The sequence below is a fragment of the Symphalangus syndactylus genome, chromosome 4, assembly GCF_028878055.3.
Source record: "Symphalangus syndactylus isolate Jambi chromosome 4, NHGRI_mSymSyn1-v2.1_pri, whole genome shotgun sequence".
Lineage (NCBI taxonomy): Eukaryota > Metazoa > Chordata > Mammalia > Primates > Hylobatidae > Symphalangus > Symphalangus syndactylus.
In genome coordinates this window covers 99481518-99509469 of record NC_072426.2, presented here as the reverse complement: position 1 = coordinate 99509469, position 27952 = coordinate 99481518, and the positions used below count along the sequence as shown (strand labels likewise).

Genomic DNA, 27952 nt, shown 5'->3' with positions numbered 1-27952 from the left:
CATCTCCCTGCAACCTCTACCTCCTGGATTCAAGCAATTCTCCTGTCTCAGCCTCCTGAGTAGCTGGGATTACAGTCATGTGCCACTGTGCCCAGCTCATTTTTGTATTTTTGTGTTTTTAGGTTTCACCATGTTGGCCAGGCTGGTCTTGAACTCCTGACCTCAAGTGATCTGCCTGCCTTGGCCTCCCAAAGTTCTGGGATTACAGGTGTGAGCCACCATGCCCGGCCCCAGTTTGCGTTTCTGTTCTGTCTGGTGACCATAGTGAGCTCGATTATAATAGTCATTTATTATATTTGTCTATGGGGAAAAATTCCCTCAGAATAAATACACTTCTCCTACATGAACAGTAACATTTTCTTTCTTTTTTTTTTTTTTTTTTTTGAGATGAGTCTTGCTCTGTCACCCAGGCTGAATTGCAGTGGCACGATCTTGGCTCACTGCAACCTCCTGGGTTCAAGTGATTCTCCTGCCTCAGCCTCTGAGTAGCTGGGACTACAGGTGCCTGCCACCACACCCGGCTAATTTTTTGTATTTTTAGTAGAGACGGGGTTTCACCGTGTTAGCCAGGATGGTCTCGATCTCCTGACCTCGTGATCCACCTGCCTTGGCCTCCCAAAGTGTTGGGATTACAGGCGCGAGCCACTGTGCTCGGCCAACGGTAACCTTTTCTTAAGGCCCTGTGGTTAACGTCTTCACTCATTCTTTCTTCTTTTAATATAGTAGAATTGCGTATTTGGGGGAGGAATAGAGTTTCTCAAAGAGTGAATGTACAAAGAAGATCCCAGTGACCTGTCAGAATGATGAATCTCTTTTCTCTGGGTTATCAAGCCCTTAATTAGTAAGGCTGTTTGCAGTGTAATTAGAACTGCACAACCATGGAAGGTCAGTAATACTGTTCAGAATTTCATAATGTACTGTGTAACATAATGTACTGTGAAACAAATCCATAATACCACAAATTTTTTTTTTAAAGAAGTTTGTCTCTATTGACTCATCTAGGAGGGGTCACTTGAAAACAAAATAGGGCAAAAAAATCAAATTCAGATGTCTTAGGTTTTCTCAAATTCCTTTTTCTTGATATAGCAAAAGAAACTGTTTCCTTCTCAGCCCTAGGACAGCAGTCTGAAAAATTGTCTTAAGTTTTTGAGGAAACAAATTGAAATACAAGAAAATTATTTCCTTTACAAATAAACAATTCTCATGTTTGTCTTTGAACTTAACCACATAGAGATTTAAACAGTTTGTTGTTTTATAGGCTTGACTGAGGAAGTCTTCTACTAAAATAGAATTTTTTAAAATAGTTTTTTCTCAGCACAGCTGAGACCTTAGTTATCATTTTTAGTTCTTAGTTTTGTTGAAGATTGAAGCCATTAAGCCGTAGAAGTGATGCAGATTTATGCTGTTGGCTATATCTGTTCTCACCCACTCAGGATGAATTGATTATACTACATTTTATCATGGGATAGCATGTTGATGCATATAAAACATAGCGATGAAATTCTACTTTGTCTTGTTTTACTTACTGCTCGTTCATCCAAATGTATTAAATTTGATTGTTTAGGTTTGAGATATTATAATAAAACTTGGTTAGATTATTAAATTCAGTACATAGTATAAAATGTTTATTAAAAATAGTATTTTAGGCTGGTTATGTTGGCTCATGCCTGTAATCCCAGCACTGTGGGAGGCTGAGGCAGGCAGATCGCTTGAGGTCAGGAGTTCGAGACCAGCCTGGCCAACATGGTGAAACCCTGTCTCTACTAAAAATACAAAAATTAGCCAGGCATGGTGGTGGGCGCCTGTAATCCCAGCTACTTGGGAGGCTGAGGCAGGAGAATTGCTTGAACCTGGGAGGCAGAGGTTGCAGTGAGCCCAGATTGCTCCACTGCACCACAGCCTGGGTGACAGAGTGAGACTCCATCTTAAAAAAAAAATATTTTATTTTTTTTAAAAAAGGAAAAATTTGTCCTTTTTTTGGGAGGGGGGTATAGGTTGTTCTCTACGTAATACATTGACTTCTTTAGGGTTATTAATCTCTGTGTTTGAATATCCTAAGGGTGTTCTGTAGAGAAATATATACATTTCTAGACTTACACTCATAGATTCTTATCTTTGCCTAGTTTCCTCTGGAAGACAAGAATCTCTTCTTTAGCACTGTTTCCTCCATATTTGTGTAGCATTCCTACATTTTTCAAATGTAAAAAAACACCACATCAGAGACCTTTGACCTCAGTTCTCTGTGAAGTTTCAATAAACTCCATTCCTGAGAAGACATGTTAGTTTCTTGTAGATACCAAGTCAAACTCAGAGATCTTTAAATGTTTTCTTTGTTGGCCAAGATGTTGATTCTTTACTCTCATAAAACAGGTTAAAGCAGGCTCTCTCAGCCTTTCCCTTTGAGAAACTACTTTCATATTTCCAAAGACTGCTTGGGAATGCTGGTGGCAGTTGGGATAGGAACAGCGGAGGGAAGAGATGCCTAAGAGTGTCTATTCCCAGGTAGAGTTGGAAATGTTCCCTCCTAGAGCTGAGATTTCCTGCAAGACATGGAGTTGGGGTGTGAAAGCAGCAGCAGATTTCAGTATCAGCCAGATGTGGCTTTGAAATGGTGGTTCACAGTTTCTTGTGATTTTTGAAAACTCTGAACATATTTTAGACTTTTTAGGTTATTAGTGCTTGATGAGGTACTTAAAATCAGAGTCTAATATTTGGGTTGTACAGTTGAGGCTATTAAAGCCCAGAGAGGCTAGGTGGTATCAGTAAGGTAACACAGTAAGTTACAGCTACTAAGTATCCAAGGTGAGATTTGATCCTGAGTCTTATAACTTGCCGTTGCTCTAGGCTCTGGAACAGGAAATGAAGCATCAATTTACTGGGGAGCTTTTTTTAAATTAAATTTAATTTTTTTAACATAAGAATAACATATTTGAAGAAAATGTCAAGTACTTTCACTTACATTTTCTTATTGATCTCCACAAGAAGACAACCAGGCAATCTGTCTTTAGCTGAGGAAACAGACCCCCAAGAGGTTAAGAGTCCCTAAGTAGTAAACATTCATCTCACGTTCAGGACCTCTGACTCATGCGTCTTGCTGTTTATATTATGTATGAAGATAGAAATTGAGAAGTTGTCAAAGTAAATTCTGTATGTGCTAGATAAGCACATTGCTTAAAGAAATTCTGTGGCAATTGTCAATTGTGTTTTATAATCTTGTCTAGACTTGTGTCTCTCAAGTTTTCTTATTCACACATATGTAGTTTTATCCCCCCCAAAATAATTATTCTCCTGTGGGATCCACTTAGTGGTATGGTTTGCAAATGGATTAACTCATTGAACTGGAATTTTTAGTAGATTATATTTTCTTTTTTCGCTTGTTTTTTTTTTTTTTTGAGATAGAATCGCTCTGTTGCCCAGGCTGGAGTGCAGTGGCCTCCTGGGTACATCTCCACCTCCTGGGTTCAAGTGATTCTCCTGACTCAGCCTGCCAAGTAGCTAGGATTACAGGCATGCGCCACCACACCCAGTGAATTTTTGTATTTTTAGTAGAGACGGGGTTTCACTGTGTTGGCCAGGCTGGTCTTGAAGTTCCAACCTTAGGTGATCTGCCCGCCTTGGCCTCCCAAAGTGCTGGGATCACAGGCGTGAGCCACCGCGCACGGCCAGTAGATTGTATTTTCTAATCAAAACTTTAGACAAACCAATTTTGCTTGTGTTTAATTAAAATGTTCTAGTTAAGAATAATTTATTAGTACTATTTTTTGAGATGGGGTCTTACTCGGTTGCAGAGGCTGTAGTGCAGTTGAACGATCTTAGCTCACTGTAACATTCGCCTCCAGGCTCAAGCCATCCTCCCACTGTAGCCTCCCAAGTAGCTGGGACCACAGGCTTGTGCCACCATGCCCGACTAATTTTGGTATTTTTTGTAGAGATGAGATTTTGCCATGTCACCCAGGCTGGTCTGAAACTCCTGGCCTCAAGTGTTCTGCCCATGTTGGCTACTCAGGAGGCTGAGGTAGGAGAATTGCTTGAACTTGGAAGGTGGAAGTTGCAATAAGCCGAGATTGCGCCACTGCACTCCAGCCTGGGTGACAAAGTGAGACTCTGTCTCAAAAAAAAAGAAAAAAAAAAAAAGAAATGGTTAAAATAGGAAAAGTCTCAGTTCCTCTTAGCTATTTCGGATTGCTACATGACTTCCATGAAGCTTTTTAAGCTTTCACTCAGTTCTGAGGTGTGTATATGAGCTTGTGAGGAACTTCTGGTTACAAATTATAATACCTGTTGGCTTTTAGCATGGTGCAAGGAAAAGAGCTTTGGATTAGGGATAAGGACACCTGAGTCCTATTAAGGTCTCTGTCTGGATTTGTGAATGCACCTGTGAAGTGAGTTGCATAGACTAAAATGTTTTCCAGACTACATGAGCCTTTTTGAATATTACACAAGTGGTATTTTATAAATGAGAAATAGAATAAAAAATATTGTGCATTGAGTACCTAAGAGGTAAGTATTGCTCTGTGAATCATTGTTTCAGTTATATGTATAGGGTACCGGGTTACAATGTAAAAAATGTATTTTTAATTAAAAAATATAAATATAGAAAAATATAATAGAGATGAGGTCTCACTATATTGCCCAGGCTGGTCTTGAACTCCTAAGCTCAAGTGATCCTCCCGCCGCAGCCTCCCAAAATGTTAGGATTACAGGCGTGAGCCACTGCGTCTGGCCAAAAAATGTATTTTTCACACAGTTTGGTTTTCTATTCCAAAATTTGGTGGCTTAAAATAACTACTTTATTAGATGTCATGATTTTTGGATTAGGAATTCAGACGCAGCTTGGCCTGTTGATTCTGTTCTATATGGTGAATAGGATCACTTGGAGGTGTTTAGCTGACAACAGGTCTAGTCTGGAGGGTCCATCTTATCTTTATTCACTCACCTTATGCCTTAGGGTAACTGGAGGCTTGGCTCAACTGGGCTTCTCTTAGTGTAGTTTGAGATCCTCTCTGTGGTTTCTTCAGCTGGGTAGTTGGACTTCTCATGTGGCAGCTCCAAGAGACCAAAGCAGGAGCTGGCAGCCCTCTCAAAGGCTAGCTTAGAATCTGGCATAGCATCACTTTCACTATACACTATTGGTCAGAGGAGTTCCAGGCTAGCCCAGATTTAAGAGAAGGGAACATAGACTTCTTGTCTCTAAGATATTGTTCCTATTTTAAGTCTGCCACAATTATGTAAAATAATTTAGAAAAACATGACTGAATTATATATCCAAGCTTTTAATTCTGTTACTGCCCTTTGAAGGATGATTACTTTTAAAGTGTTTTTTCCTCCATTGGGAAATTTGTCTGCTTTTGGTAAATTTTTATAGTTCAATTTGAATATGTATATTATTTTTCCGTGGAATACTGAGGGTTTTATGCTTTTGGAGAAATGATTTAAAGTTTAAAATTTCTTTCTCTACATTGATCTGCTGGTTTTAATTCTTCGAATAGCACTTACGATCATTTGATGCTGTTCTTGTTTGTTATTTGATTATTCATCTTTCTCTCCTTAGAATGCAAGTTCTAAAAGGGCAGCACATGTTCTTGATCTTTGCCGAATCTCTAGTGTCTCCTGTAGTAGAACAGATGCTCGATAAATATTTGTTGAGTTAATGAATGAACAATTTAAAAGATTGTGAGCTGGGCGCAGTGGCTCACGCCTGTAATCCCAGCACTTTGGGAGGCCGAGGCGGGCAGGTCATGAGGTCAGGAGATTGAGACCATCCTGTCTAACACAGTGAAACCCTGTCTCTACTAAAAATACAAAAAAATTAGCTGGGCATGGTGGCACGTGCCTGTAGTCCCAGCTACTTGGGAGGCTGAGGCAGGAGAATGGCATGAACCCAGGAGGCGGAGCTTGCAGTGAGCCGAGATTGCGCCACTGCACTCCAGCCCGGGCGACAGAGCGAGACTCTGTCTCAAAAAAAAAAAAAAAAAAAAAAAGATTGTGAAGTATCATAGATTAGATCTATGTTGAAATGATAAAAATAAGGAAAATCTTTTTTGAGATGGAATCTCTCTGTGTCGCCCAGGCTGTAGTGCAGTGGCATGACCTCGGCCCACTGCAACCTCCACCTCCCGGGTTCAAGCGATTCTCCTGCCTCAGCCTCCTGAGTAGCTGGAATTACAGGCGTGTGCCACCACACCCGGCTAATTTTTGTATTTTTAGTAGAGATGGGGTTTCTCCATGTTGGTCAGGCTGGTCTCGAACTCCTGACCTCGTGATCCGCCTGCCTTGCCCTTCCGAACTGCTGTGATTACAGATGTGAGCCACTGTGCCTGGCCAAAATAAGGAAAATCTTTTAGATAGAAAATATAGGACTGGTGTGGTGGCTCATGCCTGTAATCCCAGCACTTTGGGAGGCTGAGGCGGGTGGATCCCTTGAGCTCAGGAGTTTGATACCAGCCTGGGCAACATCGTGAGACCACATCTCTACCAAAAAATTAGCTGGGCATGGTGGCGTGCATCTGTGGTCCCAGCTGCTCAGGAAGCTGGGGTGGGAGGATTGCTCGAGCCTGGGAGGTGGAAGTTGCAGTGAACCAAGATTGCGCCAGTACACTTCAGCCTGTGTGACAGTGGGACCCTGTCTTAAAAAAAAAGGAAAAAGAAAATATATTTCATAAGGTTAGCAACAAGCTTTTGAGAAGGGCTATTCTTTATTTCTGTGATGTACTTTCTATATTTTTGTATTAAAATACCTTTTCTGTTGTGAAATGATAGTGATATTCACTTCTATAGTTTAAAAATATGTTCTGTACAGCGTATAATTGATAAGCAGTGTTATCTTGTACTTTTAGACTGGAGTTGTCTTTGAGAGTCAAAGATTTGTAGCTCACAGAAAATAAAGAAGTACTGTGTGGGTGTGCCTGGGAGGGAGTTTTGCTAAGAATTCTTACTAAATAAAGTTCAATCAGTCAAATGTTATTGTACTCTTCAAATTCTCCAGGGAAATAAATTGCCAGCTTCCATTTAAAGATTGTATTTTGTTTGAAATATGTGATGTTAAAGTGAAATGTGACATATAACAATCTAAAGATGATAATTAAAAGCAAATAAACATAATAGCATTCTTACAATGTCTTTTGCAGGAGAGAATCAATAGATTTAGCAGTGTTTCTTTGAATAAACTTGTCCATAATGAAAGCTAACTAAAATTGCATAAAAATTTATCAAGTCCTTTAAAAAAATTCAGTATGTATTGAGATACAAGTAGGCACAAGTATTTTCTTTTGTTGTATAAAAGAACTTAAAGGAACCTGAGATGTCACCTATAACAAACTCCTTTGTGTTTCAGAAAAGGAAACTGATGGTCAAAGAGGTAATGATTTGTCAAAAGTAATAAAGTTATTGGGAAGTCCAGGATTCGAATCCCTTCTCATTCCCAGGCTCCTGACCTTTACATGGCTGCACACTATTTTAGGGAGACAAGTTTTAAGAAGTTTCTCTTTTTGGATATGATATAGATTCTTTAAATAATATTATTTTACTGATTTTAAAATTCATATTAAATGAGGGTTTGTATTTTTAAGTAACATGCAGGGAAAACATTCCACATTCATGTTATGACAGCTGGGCTCATCAAGGCTTTGCAAAGCTCTGAAAGTAGGATACACACTTTTAACTTTTGTCAAGTTGTGATTTAAAATTAATCAAAAAAATCATAAGGACATCTTATTTTTGTTATTCCTGTCTTAAAGAATCTTTACACATGAAACAATGAAACATTTATAAAATTAGCTCAATTTGTCTAAAAATAAGGGTAGTTTTGACGGTTGTGAATTAATTTTTTAAAAAAAACTCAGGAACAAGGTTATGATTTTAAAAATGCAAGTTTTCAAAAAGGGCAGGAGTAAGTTTTGTATTTTTAAGCCATTTAAAAAAGGTCGGGCGCGGTGGCTCACGCCTGTAATCCTAGCACTTTGGGAGGCTGAGGCGGGTGGATCACGAGGTCAGGAGATCGAGACCATCCTGGCTAACACAGTGAAACCCCGTCTCTACTAAAAATACAAAAAAAATTAGCCGGGCATGGTGGCGGGCGCCTGTAGTCCCAGCTACTCGGGAGGCTGAGGCAGGAGAATGGCGTCAACCTGGGAGGCGGAGCTTGCAGTGAGCCGAGATCGTGCCACTGCACTCCAGCCTGGGTGACAGAGCAAGACTCCGTCTCAAAAAAAAAAAAAAAAAAAAAGAAAAAAGATAGTTAATATTTAATAATAATTATAACTATAAAACGAGTATTACAAAATTAATGATAGATGAATGTAAATAAAGTAAAATTATGCATAATCCTACTTTCCAGAGATAACGAATAATAACATTTAGGTGTATTTCTTTCCAATCATTTTTTTCCATGCATATATGGCGTGTATTTTTTTAAACACAGTCAAGTTCATACTCTACTTCCTTTTGTTTTGCTTTTTTCATTTAACATTATATCATGAGCATTTTCTTATGTCCTTAAAAAGTCTATGGAAACATTTTATAATAGTTCCATAACATTCTGTAATTTATTTAACTATTACCCTATTTCTGGTTACTTGGGATATAATAAATTTTTGCTATTGTTAATAAGGCTGAAATGAATAACTGGGTATACAAATCTTTATACACATTGGTCTCTCTTTTAATGAGAGACCTAAAAATTGGAATTACTGACACATTGCCAAAATTCTTTATAGTAGAAATGTACTAATTTATACTCCCATTTATTTTATATGAGAGCGCTTGTTTTATTGCACCCTTAACAAACTGGTTGTGTTTGAAGAGAACTTTGCTATTATTTTGGGGCTTGAAGCATTTGTTGAAGAGATTAGTGGATGGGTCCACATTTTTGTTATACTATCTGGAGGCACTTAGCTATTTTGGATTATATATCTGATTGCTCTTATAGGTCCAGACTAACCACAAGATTAGATAAAGTATATGGAATATTTGCATACTGGTCTTACGAAGAGCAAACTATTCAGACCCACTTATCTTGATTCAACCATTCTAATTGTAAAAAGGCTACTGAAGGTTAAAAATTTCAGTTGATTATTTTCTCCTAAAGTAGGATAAGCTAGGCTTTTAGGAAAACAATAGGGTTGAAATAAATTGTTTAGAAAATTGATCAAAAGTAGTAGTTACTCAGTACTCTCTCAGCTCTCTCTCTTTCTGTCTCTCTCTCTCTGTCTCTCTGTGCGTGTGTGTGTGTGTTTAGAAAAAGACTAGGTAGAATGGAAAGATTAGAAATAGAGCATGAAAGACTGGGGAAGGGAAGTTGCTGTGAATAAAAGAACTTCTGCCTTTACCTGGAAAAATATACCTTTTTTTTTCTTTTTTTTTTTTTTTTGAGAGGAAGTCTCGCTCTGTTACCCAGGCTGGAGTGCAGTGGCGCGATCTCGGCTCACTGCAAGCTCCGCCTCCCGGGTTCACGCCATTCTCCTGTCTTAGCCTCTCCGAGTAGCTGAGACTACAGGCGCCCGCCACCACGCCCGGCTAATTTTTTTTGTATTTTTAGTAGAGGCGGGGTTTCACCATGGTCTTGACTCCTGACCTCGTGATCTGCCCGCCTCGGCCTCCCAAAGTGCTGGGATTACAAGCGTGAGCCACCGGCCCGGCTGGAAAAATATGTCTTTACTTCTGTCGCTACATTATTGACTCTGAAAGATCACATGAGTCCTCTTTCTTGAAATAATATTTTTGTGTTTGTAACTGCTGAAATGACTGGTACTTAAATTTTGAGAGAATAAGCTTTTTGAAAGTTTTGTTGACCATTAGTAAAAAACTTTTTTTTCATTTCCTACAGTACATGGATTTTTTTTTTTTTTTTTTTTTTTTTTTTTTTAGACAGGGTCTTGTTCTATCTCTCAAGCTAGATTGCAGCGGCGCAAACACAGCTCGCTGTAGCCTTGAACCCTTGGGCTCAAGCCATCCTTCCATCTGAGCCTCCCAGGACTACAGGTGTGTGGTCTCCCTATGTTCCCTAGGCTCAAGTGGTCTTCCTGCCTTGGTCTCCCTAAGTGCTGGGATTACAGGTGTGAGCCATTGCACCTGACAGACAGCTGATTGGCCGGGCGCGGTGGCTCACCTGTAATCCCAGCACTTTGGGAGGCCGAGGTGGGCGGATCACCTGAGGTCGGGAGTTTGAGACCAGCCTGACCAACATGGAGAAACCCCATCTCTATTAAAAATACAAAATCAGCCGGGTATGGTGGCACATGCCTGTAATCCCAGCTACTCGGGAGGTTGAGGCAGGAGAACCACTTGAACCTGGGAGGCAGAAGTTGCAGTGAGCCGAGATTGCGCCATTACACCCCAGCCTGGGCAACAAGAGCGAAACTCCATCTCAAAAAAAAAAAAAAAAAAAAAAAAAGTGGATCAGGAGGTCAGGAGATCAAGACCATCCTGGCCAACATGGTGAAACCCCATCTCTACTAAAATACAAAAAATTTGCCAGGCCTGGTGGTGCACGCCTAGGGGATCGCTTGAACCCGGGAGGCAGAGGTTGCAGTGAGCCGAGATTGCACCACTGCACTCCAGCTTGGTGACAGAGTGAGACTCCATCTCAAAAAAAAAAAAAAGTTAGATGCAAATATCAAAAATGAGTTAAAAAATATCTTTGGTGTGGCTTCAATTTTATTAACTATTTTAATATTGCAGACCCATGTCTTCCCTTAATTATATTGAATTTAGTATATTTGTTAAAAAATAAAGTTTTAGGCCGGGCACAGTGGCTCACGCTTGTAATCCCAGCACTTTGGGAGGCCGAGGCGGGCGGATCACGAGGTCAGGAGATCGAGACCACAGTGAAACCCCGTCTCTACTAAAAATACAAAAAATTAGCCGGGCGTGGTGGCGGGCGCCGGTAGTCCCAGCTACTCGGAGGGGCTGAGGCAGGAGAATGGCGTGAACCTGGGAGGCAGAGCTTGCAGTGAGCCGAGATTGCGCCACTGCACTCCAGCCTGGGCGACAGAGCAAGACTCCGTCTCAAAAAAAAAATAAAAATAAAAATAAAGTTTTAAGACTACCTGTTTTGGTATCAAAATTAGTTTTTTTTTTGAGATGGAGTCTTGCTCTGTCACCTAGGCTGGAGTGCAGTGGCGTGATCTCTGCTCACTGCAAGCTCCACCTTGGGTTCACACCATTCTCCTGCCGCAGCCTCCCAAGTGGCTGGGACTACAGGCGCCCGCCACCACGCCCCGCTAATTTTTTTTTGTATTTTTAGTAGAGACGGGGTTTCACTGTGTTAGCCAGGATGGTCTCGATCTCCTGACCTCATGATCCGCCTGCCTTGGCCTCCCAAAGTGCTGGGATTACAGGTGTGAGCCACTGCGCCCGGCTATTTTTTTTAATCTGAAAATGTTTTTTTTCTTTTTTTTCTTTTTTTTTTGAGATGGAGTCTTGCTCTTGTTGCCCAGGCTGGAGTGCAGTGGAGCAATCTAAGCTCACTGCAACCTCTGCCTCCCAAGGTTGGACTACATTTCACTTTTTTTTTTTTTTTTTTTTTGAGCTGAAGTCTTGTTCTGTCGCCCAGGTTGGAGTGCAGTGGCGCGATCTCCAACCTCCACCTCCTGGGTTCAAGCAATTCTCGTGCCTCAGGCTCCTGAGTAGCTGGGACTACAGGCATGCGCCACCATACCTGGCTATAGTTTTTTGTATTTTTGGCAGAAACAGAGTTTCACCATGTTGGCCAGGCTGGTCTCAAATTCCTGGCCTCAAGCGATCTGCCCGCCTCAGTCTTCCAGGCGTGAGCCAACACTCCTGGCCTCTTTTTACCTTTTTTAATGTGGCTACTAGAAAATTTAAAATTACAGGAATCTTGCATTATATTTCTACAGAACAGTGCTGCTCTATAGTCTAAGTAAGCCTTACCTATCACTGTCCCTGTGATAGAATAATTAAGAACATGTGGTCCACCATGTGGTTGGACCACATATGCCACCATGCCCAGCTGATTTTGTATTTTTAATAGAGATGGGGTTTCTCCATGTTGGTCAGGCTGGTCTCAAACTCCTGACCTTAGGTGATCCGCCCACCTCGGCCTCCCAAAGTGCTGGGATTACAGGTCAGCCACCTCGCGAGATTCAAGTGATTCTCTTGCCTCATCCTCCCAAGTAGCTGGGACTGTAGGTGTGTGCCACCATGCCTGGCTAATTCTTGTATTTTTAATAGAGACGGGGTTTCACCATATTGGCCAGGCTGGTCTCTAACTCCTGACCTTGTGGTCCTCCCGCCTCAGCCTCCCAAAGTGCTGAGATTACAGGCGTGAGCCACCGTGCCCGGCTTTAATTTGAAAATTTTAATGTTACAAATCAAAGGTAGGTGTTACCAAAGTACGTTAAGCATTGAGCAAAAGTGCATTTGATTGTTCAAAAGGCCAAGTTCATGTTAGCTTTGGGATCATGCCTCCAGAGATGTAAGTTTAACTATTATGATAATAACAAAGTAATAATTATGCCATGTGCCAAGGATTCTATTAGACTCTTTACTATAGTTAATTAAATTTTAAACTTCACAGTGCCCTGAACAGCATGTAATGGGTAAACAGAGGGACAGACAGATTAAGAACCAGTTTAAAGGCTGGGTGTGGTGGCTTATGCCTGTATTCCCAGCATTTTGGGAGGCTGAGGTGGGCGGATCACTTGAGGTCAGGAGTTCAAGACCAGCCTGGCCAACATGGTGAAACCCTGTCTCTACAAAAATACAAAAATTAGCCAGGCATGATGGCGGGTGCCTGTAATCCCAGCTACTCAAGAGGTGAGTCATGAGAATCGCTTGAACCCGGGAGGCAGAGGTTGCAGTGAGCCGAGATCATGCTACTGCACTCCAGCCTGGGTGATAGAGTGAGACTCCATCTCAAAAAAAAAAAAAAAAAAGAACCAGCTTAAAGTCATATAGGTAATAGGAAGTCAAGCAGAAGTTGCAAACCAGATTATCTCTTGCTACCTTTGCAGCCTTGCTACTCAGCCTGGCCCACAGACCAGAAGCAATTGGTGAGACCTGGGAACATAAAGAAATGCAAAGTTTTGGTCATTGATGACTGCAGTGCCAAACCTGCATTTTAACAAGATCCACGAGATTTGTATGCATGTTAAAGTTTGAAAAGCACTGATGGTTTGAAATGTGGATTATCTATCAACATTTTCCACAAGAGAAGGTGGGTAACTCTAGCCAGTGTCTCCACCACTTTGAATTGCTAAGCCAGCTGCTGCTTTGCTTCAGATCCTGTTTAATCCAGAGGAACAATTGACTAATTCTGCTTGTGGACCTTCGGTCAAAGTCTTAACCACGCCAAGTATAGCTCAGTGTTTTAACAGCTTTTACTCATGGACTGAACACATCAGTTTTATAGACCATGGCTTCATTCTGCATAGGCATTTCCTAGATTAAAGAGAACAGTGCTAAAAATAGCATTTTCTAAAGAAACTTGAAATCTTTTGGAATATTTGATGTGTTTTATGGCTAGCAAGGAAACAGATTTTTATAAACTGGCTTCCTTACTAATTTCATTTTGTGAACTTCATTATTCTATCACAGGGACAGCGATAGGTAAGGCTAACTTAGACTATAGAGCAGCACTGTTCTGTAGAAATATAATGCAAGATTCCTGTAATTTTAAATTTTCTAGTAGCCACATTAAAAAAGGCAAAAAGGGGCCAGGAGTGTTGGCTCACGCCTGGAAGACTGAGGCGGGCAGATCGCTTGAGGCCAGGAGTTTGAGACCAGCCTGGCCAACATGGTGAAACTCTGTTTCTACCAAAAATACAAAAAACTATAGCCAGGTATGGTGGCGCAAGCCTGTAGTCCCAGCTACTCAGGAGCCTGAGGCACGAGAATCGCTTGAACCCAGGAGGCGGAGGTTGGAGATCGCGCCACTGCACTCCAACCTGGGCGACAGAACAAGACTCCAGCTCAAAAAAAAAAAAAAAAAAAAAGTGAAATGTAGTCCAACCAAAACAATACCATTGTGTTTAATGGAAAAATATATTGCTTCAGTTATAAAATTTAAATGAATTAAAATTAAATAAATTAAAAATTAAGTTCTTCAGTCCCATCAGCCACATTTCAATATCTGATGGTATTGGGTTGCTTCTGATGTAACTGATTTCAGACATATGAAATTGATAACCATCCTAGATGGTCAGTAAGTGAATGCCACTGGATATTGTAGTCTATTAATAACATTGTAGAACAGGGCCCAGTCATTCACACCTATATTCCCAGTGCTGTGGGAGGGTTGCTTGAGGCTAGGAGTTCAAGACCAGCCTGGGCAACATAGTGAGACCCTGTCTCTACAAAAATAAAAAAATGAAAATTCAAAAAATTACTGCACAGAGAATAAAGCAATAAAGAAAAGCAATTTAGATCATAAAGCATTTACTGATTCCCCCCTTTCATAGTTGGAGTTAATTTTCCTTTTATTGGTTCACAATTTCTTAACTCTTCAACTGCATTAAACTGTAAGATTAGAGCCAAGAGTTAGGGTGCCATCCACTTTCCCCCCCTATGGTCTTAGATTCTTTTTTTTATAGCCCGCATGCTTCTCTGGAAAGTGAGGTAATTGTGTCAAATAGGATAGTCTTGAGTGGGGCCCAGAGGTTGTAAAATTTTATGTCTGTACCTGATTCACCTGGTAACTTGCTAAAAATACCGATGTCCAGGCCTACCTTTCTAGATTCTGATACATAAGGTGACACTATCCATATTAAATAAGCTGCTTTAAGTGTTTCTGAAGTTCAGGAACATTTGGGACCATCAGATCCAGCAACTGACTCTCAAAGGCTGCGGACTTTAATTAGTACGTCGTGCTGCCGTTGCCAGGCATTTTATATTTTCCTAGGCTGAGGCTTTCCAGGCTGTTGCTTTTTTTCCCCCCACCTTTGCAGATGGACTTTGCAGGCTGTTAAATCCCACTCCCGAAAACCTGCCCTGACAGCGCCTCTTTCCTAAGTGCTGTTAAAGGGACCTAAGCTTGCCGAGGTAGACCGTGGCCATGTGACTGCTAAACTGGTTGCCAGAGGCGCGGCCATTTTTGGGGCGGGCACCTAATCTCTCGCCCTGTAAACTGCGGGGTGACTGGGACGCTGTTACCAGGACTCAAGATGGCCACCGCGCCCGCTAGTCAGCTCGCTAGCCCGCGCGCCAGCGAGCTGGCACGAGACACGCGGTGGCCCCCGGCGTCTGGGGACGATCTCCAGCCCTTCGCCCGGGGCGGAGCGCCCGCCCTCCCTCCAATCAGCACCCCGGGCCGGCTCGCCAGGGGCCGCCCGCGCGCGGGGTGTGTGAGGACGCGCTCCCAGTCGCTGAGTGCCTGAGCCGGGAAGCAGTTGCTGTGGTACCTGCTGCTGCTCGAGCGGACGTAGAGCATCGGACGCGGACTCCGTGGCGTGGGGCAGGAGGGCGAAGCCATGACGTCCGTCAGGTAACGAGCGGGCGGCTGCCTCGACTGCTCCGGGCTCGGCGTTAGCCTCCCAAGCGCCTGAGCACTGTCGCTCCTTCTCGCGGGTGGTCTGGAGCCTGCCTCTGCCTCTGGTCCCCCTCTTGTTGGGGGTTCCCTCCGCACTTTTCATTTGGGCATTTCTGCTTTCCTCAGAAGTTTTCGGGTCTGTGGCACATTGCGGAGTCCTGTGTGTCGCTGCTTGGTTGAGGTGACCCTCGCCCAGATTCCAGGGTTGCAAGCGTTCTTGGGTGTGTAGTGGATTTCCCATGAAAAATGTGCCCCACCCGCGCCCCCGGGGGCGGCCCAGGGCCCGAGGGAGCGTGGCGTGCACAGTGTGTGTCATGCCTGCGTGTCATGCCCCCTGACAGAACTTCATTGTTGGCCGGGAGCAGACCTGCGAAGTTGGCCCTTCTCTGATGCAGGTATATTGCCCTCAAGTTGTGAAATTGTGTGTCTCTAAAATGTTTGCTTATGACTGGAATTAGGACCCTGGTTCCCGAAGGTACCATCTTGTTTCTTTACTCCTTTTATCTGAGAGTCACAAGTGAAATGAGTTGGGAGATGCTGGGCATGTAGCGAAAGCCATGAAACTGGAGACTTTCCCCCAATTGGTCTTCCAGTTTGGAAGGTTCTTTTTTTGTTAATGGGGACAGGATAATGGGCTTGTCCACTTTCTCCCAGTAGCCTTGACTGAATGTTTAATTTACGCTAGTTCAACTATTTATAAAAAGAGATAAATTGCTTTATATATCCAATGTTCTGACTGGCCTTATTAAAAGCAGAACTTGGGCTTTGTTGTCCCAGAGAAAGGGAGGCCCCAGCACAAAAATGTGAAGAGAAATAAAATAAGCTCATTTTTGGTCTATGAGCTTTCCAGGCTTCACCCGTCCTGGTGATTTGAGAGCTTCTCAATGGCAATTTTTACTACATTGTGTTTAAGAGACAGCTTGGGAACCTAACCCTCAGTAAGATCAGTAAGATCTAACTGTGCTGAACTCGGACATAGTCTGTCTCTTAAATTGCATATATATATATATATATATATATGTATTTTTTTTTTTTTTTTTTTTTGAGACAGAGTTTCGCTCCTTTTGCCCAGGCTAGAGTGCAATGGCATGCTCTCTGCTCACTGCAATCTCCGCCTCCCGGGTTCAAACGATTCTGCTGCCTCAGCCACCCAAATAGCTGGAATTATAGGCGCTCGCCACCACGCCCAGCTAATTTTGTAGTTTTAGTAGAGATGGGGTTTCACCATATTGGCCAGGCTGGTCTTGAACTCCTGACCTCAAGTGATCCACCCGCCTCGGCCTCCCAAAGTGCTGGGATTACAGGCATGAGCCACCACGACCGGCCTAAATTGCCTAATTCTGTACTAACATAGACAAAGTACTTATCTCATTATGCAGAAGGAGATTCAGGTGCTGAAACATGGAGACCCACATGGGAAGATTTCACAATAAATTATATTGGGGCATATAAATCTAGCTTTTAAAGCTAACAGTATTTTGGGATGAATTAGAATTAGGCTGTTGTACCCAGAGTTAATTCCCCTTCTTCCCATTCCCACTCTTATTATCACAGAATGCTACTAATTAGGTGTAGGGGTCAAATACTTTCTGTGTTAAGAATCAGTTGTTATGTGGATTCAGTTTTAATTGACTATCATCTTCCTGACTGTGCCTCATTGGAGGAACATCCAAATCTAAAGCTTCTGCTGTTTAATAAGTGACAGCAGGATGTATCTTTTAATGTAGGGGTTAATAGTTGTTTTTAAAAGACTGATGTAAAGGTTGACACCAGCCTTACTTGACATGTTTTGAAAGGATGGATAACTGATGATAAAATTTATTTATGCTTGTTTCTTCAGATGTCAGTTTGTATTTTACATAATCTTGAACTATAGTAACATGGCTCGAAAAAGCTCTTTTAGATGTTATTTAAACCAGCTAGTACATTTTACACCTGAGGAAACTGAGACAAAAGTTGAGTGCCTTGTGCAAAATCAGTGGCAAAGTTAGGAATTGAATCTAGATTTCCATGATTTAGTGCTCTGCATGGTGCCTTTATAGAAACAATATACTATTTAAATTTCCTGAAAAAGCTGTTTCTGTGGCAGAAATTGTAAAGTATCATGAGAGACAACTATAGTAACTCTTTTGCTTTCTTCTTATCCTGCAACGAACTTGATAACTGGGGTTTAGAAGTAGGCAGGGTTAGCCAAGAGAACACAACTGCTGGGTGTTGGGGGGAAGTGCAGGGAAGCCACTGAAAGTGAAGTGACTCTATATTGTGATAGTTTTGAATGAGTTGGTCATCCTACAGATACCAGCCATTTCCTGGTGAACACTACATTTAATGCAATTATGTCATATCTTTAGTTTTTGCAATAATGATGTCAGACATGTTCCTGTCAGAGGCATTTGAGCCAGAGCGACTCCATCTTGAATAGGGGCTGGGTAAAATAAGACTGAGACCTACCAGGGTGCATTCCTAGGAGGTTAAGCATTCTTAGTCACAGGATGAGACGGGAGATAGGCAGAAGATACAGGTCACAAAGACCCTACAACAGGATGAGGTAAAGATGCCAGCAAAAACTCACCAAAACCAAGATGGTGATGAGAGTGACATCTGGTCATCCTCACTGCTTGTTATACACTAATTATAATGTATTAGCATGCTAAAATACACTCCCGCTAGTGCCATGACAGTTTACATATGCCATGGCAATGTTCAGACCTTACCCTATACAGTCTAAAAATGTGAAAGACCTTCAGTTCTGAGAAGTCATCACCCCTTTCCTGGAAAACTCATGATTAATCCACCCCTTGTTTAGCATACAATCAAGAAATAACAAGATACTTAGTTGAGCAGCCCATACCCCTGCTCTGTCTTTGGAATCGTCATCCTTTTGTTTCTTTACTTCCTTTTTTTTTTTTTTTTTTTTTTGAGACAGAGTCTCGCTCTTTCACCCAGGCTGGAGTGCAGTGGCGCGATCTCGGCTCACTGCAGGCTCCGCCCCCCGGGGTTCACGCCATTCTCCTGCCTCAGCCTCCCACGTAGCTGGGACTACAGGCGCCTGCCACCTCGCCCGGCTAATTTTTTGTATTTTTAGTAGAGACGGGGTTTCACCGTGTTAGCCAGGATGGTCTCGATCTCCTGACCTCGTGATCCGTCCGCCTCGGCCTCCCAAAGTGCTGGGATTACAGGTTCTTTACTTCTTTAATAAACTTGCTTTCACTTTATGGACTTGCCCTGAATTCTTTCTTGCATGATGTCTAAGAACCCTCTTGGGGTCTAGATTGGGACCCCTTTCTGTTAACGTTCCCATTTTGTGCTCAGCGGTATTATTGACCCCCTTTTACTGATAAGCTGAATGATTACAAGATAACCAACTCTGACTTTGTGTCCAGCGTTCTTGTTTTATACCACCCTTAATTGTTGCTAAATATAGTAGTATGTGACTCTTTTCATAGCAAGGGCTATGAAAGAATATAGGATTGGAAATCAATGAGGACCAATGGTCAGAATATCTTGGGCCCCATTGAGGGCCTTTTCTGAGTTACTGAGCTTCCATTTCTCTTTTCTTTTTATTATTATTATTATTTTTTTTTGAGACAGAGTCTTGCTCTGTCGCCCAGGCTGGAGTGCAGTGGCGCGATCTCGGCTCACTGCAATCTCCACCTCCTGGGTTGAAGCCATTCTCCTGCCCCAGCCTCCCGAGTAGCTGGGTTTACAGACGCCCGCCACTGCGCCCAGCTAATTTTTGTATTTTTAGTAGAGACAGGGTTTCATCATGTTGGCCAGGCTAGTCTTTTTTTTTTTTTTTTTTTTTTTTTTTTGAGACGGAGTCTCGCTCTGTCACCCAGGCTGGAGTGCGGTGGTGCGATCTCGGCTCACTTGAAGCTCCACCTCCTGGGTTCACGCATTCTCCTGCCTCAGCCTCCGGAGTAGCTGGGACTACAGGCGCCCGCCATCTTGCCCGGCTAATTTTTTGTATTTTTAGTAGAGACGGGGTTTCACCGTGTTAGCCAGGATGGTCTCGATCTCCTGACCTCATGATCTGCCCGCCTCGGCCTCCCAAAGTACTGGGATTACAGGCGTGAGCCACCGCGCCCGGCTGGCCATGCTTGTCTTGAATTCCTGACCTCGTGATCCACCCACTTTGGCCTCCCAAAGTGCTGGGATTACAGGCGTGAGCCACCGTGCCCAGCCCCATTTCTCTTTTCTATTCTGGACGTTTGTTTAATGAAATAACTCAGTAGTAGAGATACTAATATTCATCCTACCAGTGTTGTTGGATAAGTGTAAAAGTGCTTTTAAATTTTAAAGCATTTAAAAAATAGAATAAAAGCACTTTGAGCCCTCTGGAGAATGGTGTCATCTGAGAAAAAAATGTTTAAATCTTAAATTTTTAGACAGGAAAGAAACTTACCTGTCTAATTTTCTCATTTTACAGTTGAATTAAAGCCCAGAGATAGTGTGACGTGTTCAAGTTCACACAGTTACATATCTTGAACTAGATATGAGATCTCTAGATACCTTGTTCAGTTCCCTTTCTAATATAGCATTCAACTCTGAGGAATTCCTAAATAAAGATTTTTTTTTTGGGTCTCTTTAGGAATTCCTAAATTTAAATGAAAACTTTTTTTTATTTTTAACTTAAGATCTTTGAATTTGGCTGGAGATAGTATTTCATCATTTGTATTCTATTCTACTTAATTACTGATTAAGAGTCTACATTTACAGCCTCTGAAACCAGGTATCCTTGGAGAACAACTTATATCCTTTGTGATGTAGATCAGATTCCTACTGGTCTTCATTTGGGAAATGATAGAACATATTTGATAAATTGATGCTTTTGTCATTTTAAATTGGCCCAGTAGTTAAGTTGGTGCCTGAGTTAAATTCAGGAGACAGAGGAAGATGCAGAATGTCAGGATTCAAAGAGGATCCTTAGCATTTTACTTTTTTTCCTTTTCTGTACTGGATCTTGTGTCCAAAGTAAAGTGAAATGTCCTACTTAGACCTAGTGGTAGAGCCTAAGATAGAATTTAGATCTTCTGACTCCTAATTTATGTATTTTTCACTGAGCAACACTATTTCAAAATTCCTCTCTGAATATTGCCTTGTTTTCCTAACATCAGTGTCTAGTCTGGTTTTGGGCATTGCTTACAGCTTGGGTTTGTGCCAGGGAATACTAGGAAATGGAGTTGGGGAGTATTTGTTGTAGAGCTAAGGAGCCCTATTCTTTGGTCTGCCCAGATAGGTCAGGTTTGGTCTAAAACTATTCTGGGACTCTGGACATCACTGTGCCCTACATGATGATTCTGGAACCCACTTTTGTGGGTTAAGCCTACATTGGAAAATTTATGTGGGCAGTGGGTGGGGTCGTGGGGTATTTTCCTTCTAACACTCAAAACTTTTTGAGATATGTCCAATAGAATCTGCCAAGCCACTCAGAACATTCATATAGAGACTAAAATCTGGCTAAGATTGAAACTGTCTTTGTTGAGTTGGTTTCTTTAGAGCCTTAAAACAAAGTTTTCAAACTCATTTTTACCTGTGTTTTAAAAATAATAATTGTAAATTCACATTACTGCACAATTTTTTTTTATGCTGTGGGATTTTTTTAGAGAGGTAAGTGAGCTTTTAAACTAAAATTGTTTCATTTATGGAATATTTTGAAGAACTAAAACAGGAATCTTTCTTTTTATTTATTTATTTATTTTTGAGACACAGTTATACTGTTATTGCCCAGGCTGGAGTTCAATGGCACGATATCTGCTCACTGCAACCTCCGCCTCCCGGGTTCAAGCAATTATCCTCTCTCAGCCTCCTGAGTAGCTAGAATTACAGGTGCATGCCACCATGCCCGGCTAATTTTTGTATTTTTAGTAGAGATGGGGTTTCATCATATTGGTCAGGCTGGTCTCGAACTTCTGACGTCAGGTGATTCTCTTGCCTCGGCCTCCCAAAGTGCTCACAGGCATGAGCCACCGTGCCTGGCCAGGAATCTTTTATGTGCAACGTTGTCAGCTGTTAATGCTTCTATTTATAAATAGATCACCTTTGTTTGAAAAAAGCATATAAGGTTTTCAAACTCCAAATCTTTCCAGCCACAATATTGCTACGTTAAGCAGAACTGTCAAAGATAAAACTTGAACCAAAGTGATTTTCTAGACTGTTTGAATGTTAACCCTTTTCTGCAATATTGGTTAACAGTCACGTCTCCCTACCTCTTCATACCTCCTTGGTTTTATGTTATTTTTTTTATTTTTTGAGACAGGGTCTTGCGCTGTTGCCCTTGCTGGAGTGTGGTGGTATGAACACAGTTCACTGCAACGTCAACCTCCGGGCTTAAGTGATCCTCCCACCTCAGCCTCCTGAGCAGCTGGGAGTAGTCCCACTTGAAGTCCCTACAGTCCCACCTGTAGTCCTGTAGTCTTTGTATTTTTTGTAGAGATGGGGTTTAACCATATTGCTCAGGCTGGTTTTGAACTCCTGAGCTCAAGTGATCCACCTGCTTTGACCTCGCAAAGTGCTGGGCCTCCCAAAATGCTGGGATTACAGGCATGAGCCGCTGTGCCCAGCCACATCCTTGGTTTTAAATTGTTATTTAAAAAATACTATTGCTGGGCACGGTGGCACATGCCTATAATCTCAGCACTCTGGGAGGCCGAGGTGGGAGGATCGCTTTGGGGCCAGGAGTTCAAGGCCATCCTGGGCAATATGATAAAACCCCATCTCTACAAAAAATACGAAAATTTGCAGGGTGTGGTGGTATTGCGCCTGTAGTCCCAGCTACTTGAGAGGCTGAGTCAGGAAGATCCCTTGATCCTGTAATGAAATATACTATTTTTTTTTTTGAAATGGAGTTTTGCTCTTGCTGCCCAGGCTGGAGTGCAGTGGTGCCATCTCGGCTCACTGCAACCTCCAACTCCCAGGTTCAAGCAATTCACCTGACACAGCCTCCCGAGTAGCTGGGATTACAATCATGTGCCACCACGCCCAGCTGATTTTGCATTTTTAGTAGAGATGGGGTTTCTCCATGTTGGTCAGGCTGGTCTCGAACTCGTCCTCGGCTTACCCATCCACCTCGGCCTCCCAAAGTGCTGGAATTATAGGCATGCCTGGCCATGAAATAGACTATTAATAAAATGAAATACTGTGATAAAACATAAATAAAATTTTTTTTTTTTTTACTTTTAACTTTTTTAGTTGGTATTCTGGTCTGAGATTATTTTATTTTATTTTTACTTTATTTGAGACGGAGTCTCGCTCTATCACCCAGGCTGGAGTGCAGTGGCACAATCTCAGCTCACTGCAACCTCCACCTCCCGGATTTAAGCAATTCCCCCTGCCTCAGCCTCCTGAGTAGCTGGGATTACAGGTGCCCACCACCACACCCAGCCAATTTTTGTATTTTTAGTAGAGACGGGATTTCACGATATTGGCCAGGTTGGTCTTGAACTCCTGACTTCAGGTGATCCACCCACCTTGGCCTCCCAAAATGCTGGGACTACAGGTGTGAGCCACTGCGCCTGGCAGAGATTTTTATTTTTTAAATAGCAAAGCTAGGTTATGAATGGGATGACCATGTGTTCCAGTTTGCCCAGGACAATTCTGGATCATGCCTGTTATCTTGACATTATTATTTATTACTATTTTTTCTTTTGTAGACACAGGGTCTTGCTCTGCTGCCCAGCTGGAGTGCAGTAGTGCAATCATGGCTCACTGTAACCTTGAACTCCTGGGCTCAAGTGATCCTCCCACCTCAGCCCTCCAGAGAGGCTGGGACTATAAACACACACCACCATGCCTGGCTATATTTTGTGTGTGTGTGTGTGTGTGTGTGTGTGTGTGTGTTGGGGGGGTGGGTAAAGATGGGGTCTTGCCATGTTGCCCAGGCTGGTCTTGAACCTCCTAGCCTCAAACTCTTGGTCAAGTGATCCTCCCGCCTCAGCCACCTAAAGTGCTGGGATTATAGGCATGAGCCATTGTCCCCAGCTATCCTGACACAATTAATAGACACATCAATGTGTCTCATTTACTCTCAAAAATGTCCCATTTGAGTAATAAATTATCTGGTCACCTACATATGCATTATAATCATTTTGTTGTACTAGGTTTTGTTTGTTGAAATGTTATTTGAACTAGGACCATAAGATAATGGAATTTTGGCCTATTTTGGGTACATTTGGATGTTTTTCATTGGTCAGACATTTTTATTGTATGGAGAGTTCTGAGTGTACAAATGTATATTGAATAGTAATGCACATGATTCGAAATTAGGGATTATTTGTTATCTTACTTTTGGGAGGTTACATAACCTTGAGGAACCTCTTGTTTCCTCATCCGTTAAAAAGAGATAATAGCAATACCTATCCTACATGGGTGTTTTGAAGATATTAAAGAGGTGACATATCAAAAAATGCATTTTAAGTTGAAAATTGTTATGTAAGTGTTAGTCATGTCGCACATGTGCCTTTCTGCAATTGAATTTAAAATGAATAATTTTACCTAGTTTAGGGGAACTTACTATTTGATAGAGCACTGGTAGTGTTTTGCTGTAAAGGAGAGCAGGGAAATAACGGTAGTTGGAAGTGTATGCTGGGCTAAGGTTTTCTGCGGGGAGGGTTTGAAATTTTCACATTTGTGTGCTGAAAAGAGTGGTCCAATAGAAAGCAGAAAAAATAGATGATGCTTGACAGAAGGAAGAAATCAATGTTGAGTAGGAAAGAAGGATAGAATCTAGAATACATATGGAAGGATTGGCTTTATGTAACCAAGAGACACATTTCCCTAGTCTGTTCACTTAAAAAAAAAAAAATGCCAACAATATAATTTTTTTTTTTTTGAAACAGAGTCGTCGGCCGGGCGCGGTGGCTCACGCCTCTAATCTCAGCACTTTGGGAGGCCGAGGCGGGTGGTCACGAGGTCAGGAGATGGAGACCATCCTGGCTAACACAGTGAAACCCTGTCTCTACTAAAAATACAAAAAAAATTAGCCGGGCATGGTAGCGGGCGCCTGTAGTCCCAGCTACTCGGGAGGCTGAGGCAGGAGAATGGCGTGAACCCGGGAGGCGGAGCTTGCAATGAGCCGAGATCGTGCCACTGCACTCCAGCCTGGGTGACAAAGCGAGACTCCGTCTCAAAAAAAAAAAAAAAAACAAAAAACTCTGTTGCCCAGGCTGGAGTGCAGCTGCCCGATCTCAGCTCACTGCAACCTACCTCTCCTGGGGGTCAAGGGATTCTCCTGCCTCAGCCACCTGAGTAGCTGGGATTACAGGTGCGCCCCACCGTGCCAGGCTAATTTTTGTATATTTGTGTAGAGACGGAGTTTCACCATGTTGGCCAGGCTGCTCTGGAACTCCTGACCTCAAGTGATCTGCCTACCTCAGCCTCTCAAAGTGCTGGGATTAAAGGCGTTAGCCACTTTTCCTGGCTCTCTCAGTGGCTCACAGTTAGCCACTGTGCCTGGCTCTCTCAGTATAATTTCCGTAAAGTCAAATCAGCCTTCTCTTTCCTTCCCTTCCCTTCCTTTCCCTCCCTTCCCTTCCTTCCCCTTCCCCTTTCCCCTTTCCCTTCCCCTTCTCCCCTTTCTATTCTCCTTTCCTTTCCCCAGGGTCTTACTTTGTCACTCAGGGTTGAGTGCAGTGGTGCAAACACGTCTCACTGCAACCTTGACCTCCCCAGCCCAAGCCATCTACTTGCCTCAGTCCCCGAAGTAGCTGGGACTACATGTGTGCACCACCACGCCTGGCTATTTTTTTTTTTTGTATTTTTTGTAACAATGCCGGGGGAGTGGAGTGTGTGTGTGTGGGGGGTCTTGCTATGTTGCCCAGGGTGGTCTTGAACTCCTGGGCTCAAGTGATCGATCCACCCACCTCAGCCTCCCAAAGTGCTGGGATTACAGGTGTGAGCCACTGTGCCCGATCCAGCTTCTTTTTAATTAATTCTGTCCCCCTTCTCACCCAGGCAACCACTTTTGGACTTCTTTTACTATAGATGTTAGTTTTGCCTATTCTAGAACTTCACATAAATGGAATCATACAGCAAGGAGTATTTTGTGTCTGATTACTTTTGTTCAATATAATATTTTTGAGATTCACCCATTTTGATGTGTGTATCAGTAGTTTTTCCCTTTTATTGCCAAGTAATATTCCATTATATGTATGTAGCAACAAGTCTTCTATTGATGGGCTTTGGGTTATTTCCAGTTTTTGGTTACTATGAATAAAGTTGCTATGAACATTTGTGTATATATCTTTATGTGGACTTGGGTAAATATCTAGGAGTGAAATTGCTGTGTACTAGGGTAGATTTATGTTTAACTTTAGAAACCATTAAACTTTTCCAAAATGGAAAATTTAACACATTTTACATTCCCACCAGTTTTTTTATGAGAGTTCAGTTTTCCACATTCTTCACAATGTTTGGCATTTTAAAATTTAGGCATTCTTGTGAGTGTGTACTTGTATTTCATCATGGTTTTTGTTTATATTTCCTTGATGGCTAATAGTTATGTGATTATTGGCCATTTGCTTATCTTTTATTTTGGTCAGTTCATTTCTGAAATATTATCACTGAATAATATTTCATTATATAGATATGCCACAATTTATCCATTTATCACTTGATAGATATTTGGATTATTTTCACTTTTGGGTTATTATGAATAATGGTGCTATAAACATTTATGTACAAGTTTTTATTAAAGTTTTATGTACAACCCTATTTTATTGGGTTGTCTTTTTGTTGCTGATTTGTAGGAGTTCTTTTTATATCTGAATGCAAGTTATTTGCCAGGTTTATCAGATTTTACACACACACACACACACACACACACACACACACACACACTCTTTCTCTCTCTCTCTAAATATTTTCTCGTGGTCTGAGCTATGTTGTTGCATTTTCTTAATGCCTTTTGACAGCAGAACTTTTAAATTTTGAGCAAGTTGAATTTGTTGATTTATTTTATTTTATGGTATTACCTTTTCTGTTCTAAGAAGTCTTTCCTTACCCTCTGCTAGGCTTGTGAAACTATTCTCTCATGGTTTTTTTCTAAAACCTTTATATTTTTGTCTTTTGTATTTAGGCCTATGATCAATCTTAAACTACTCTTTTACTATCATGTAAGGGTTTCTCAAAAGGATTTTCAATTAATTGATTAGATAGCTATGGGTCTTTTCTTGGATTTGTTCTATTCTGTTGATTTATTTGTATCTTCCTGTGTCAATGCCACACTGTCTTAATTATTGTAGCTTTATAAGATTGGTATTGTTACTTTAAATTTTGATAGAATTAATCAGTGCGGCCATGTGGGCCTGGAGTGTTTTTGCAGGAAAGAGCAGAAGGTTTTAAATTAGTATAATTACTTTTACAGGTTTAATTACTTTAGTTGATATGTAAGCATCCAGGTTCTTCACTTTTTCCTGTGTCGGTTTTGAGAAGTTGAATTTTTAAATGAATTTATTCTCAATTGTTGAGTTGTTATAAAGTTCATAAAATTTCCTAATATTCTGTTATTGCCTGTATGAACTGCTATATTTCTCCATTTGCATTCTTGATGTTGGTACTTCTTTTGAATTTTTGGATCAGTTTTGCTAGGGGTTTAGCAATTAATCTTTTCAAAAACCCAGATTTTGTTTTGTTGAATTTCTATTTTGGGCATGTAGTTTTTATTTTAATGTATTTCTGCTCTTTTAATTTTCTTGCTGTCCTTATTTTTTTCTTTTTGAGATGGGGTCTTGCTTTGTCGCCCAGGCTGGAGTGCAGTGGCGCCATCTTGGCTCACTGCAAGCTTCGCCTCCCGGGTTCACACCATTCTCCTGCCTCAGCCTCCCGAGTAGCTGGGACTACCGGCGCCTGCCACCACACCCAGCTAATTTTTTTGTGTGTTTTTAGCAGAGACGGGGTTTCACCTTGTTAGCCAGGATGGTCTCAATCTCCTGACCTCTTGACCTGCCCGCCTCAGCCTCTCAAAGTGCTGGTATTAGGGGCGTGAGCCACCGCGCCCGGCTACCTTGCTCTACTCTTTTGGATTTGATTTGCTCTCCTTTTTCTACCTTTTTTGAGTTAGAAGTTTAGATTATTGTTTTTAAACCTCTCTTGTTTTCTAATGTGCATTTCATTTCATTTCATTCATTCATTCATACATTCATTCAGAGACAGAGTCTCGTTCTGTCACCCAGGCTGGAGTGCGGTAGTACCATCTTGGTTTACTGCAACCTTTGCCTCCCAGGTTCAAGCGATTCTTCTGCCTCAGCCTCCTGAGTAGCTGGGTCTATAGGCGTGCGCCACCATGCCAGGCTGATTTTTGTATTTTTATTTGAGACGGGGTTTTGCCATGTTGGCCAGGCTGGTCTTTAACTCCTGACCTCATGATCCGCCCACCTCGGCCTCCCAAAGTGCCACTGCGCCCAGCCACATTTCTTTTATTTTTATTATTTTTTCTTTGCTAACACCCAGTAGTCATTCTAATGTACATTT

At 41.9% G+C, this 27952-nt stretch overlaps 1 protein-coding gene across 6 annotated transcripts in view; it reads left to right on the top strand.

Annotated features, from left to right (window-relative positions):
• ADK (adenosine kinase) overlaps positions 1-27952 on the top strand; it is a 599984-nt gene that overhangs the window by 11681 nt on the left and 560351 nt on the right. The window contains exon 1 of one of the 6 annotated variants that reach the window (XM_055275675.2): positions 15083-15439. The exons of 4 other annotated variants lie outside the window; for them this stretch is intronic. In XM_055275675.2, the coding sequence (XP_055131650.1) occupies positions 15426-15439 (14 nt within the window). In that variant the 5' untranslated portion in view covers positions 15083-15425. Of the gene's footprint in view, positions 1-15082; positions 15440-27952 lie in introns of those variants that run through there. One more of the 6 variants, XM_063637610.1, reaches the window with a different exon arrangement.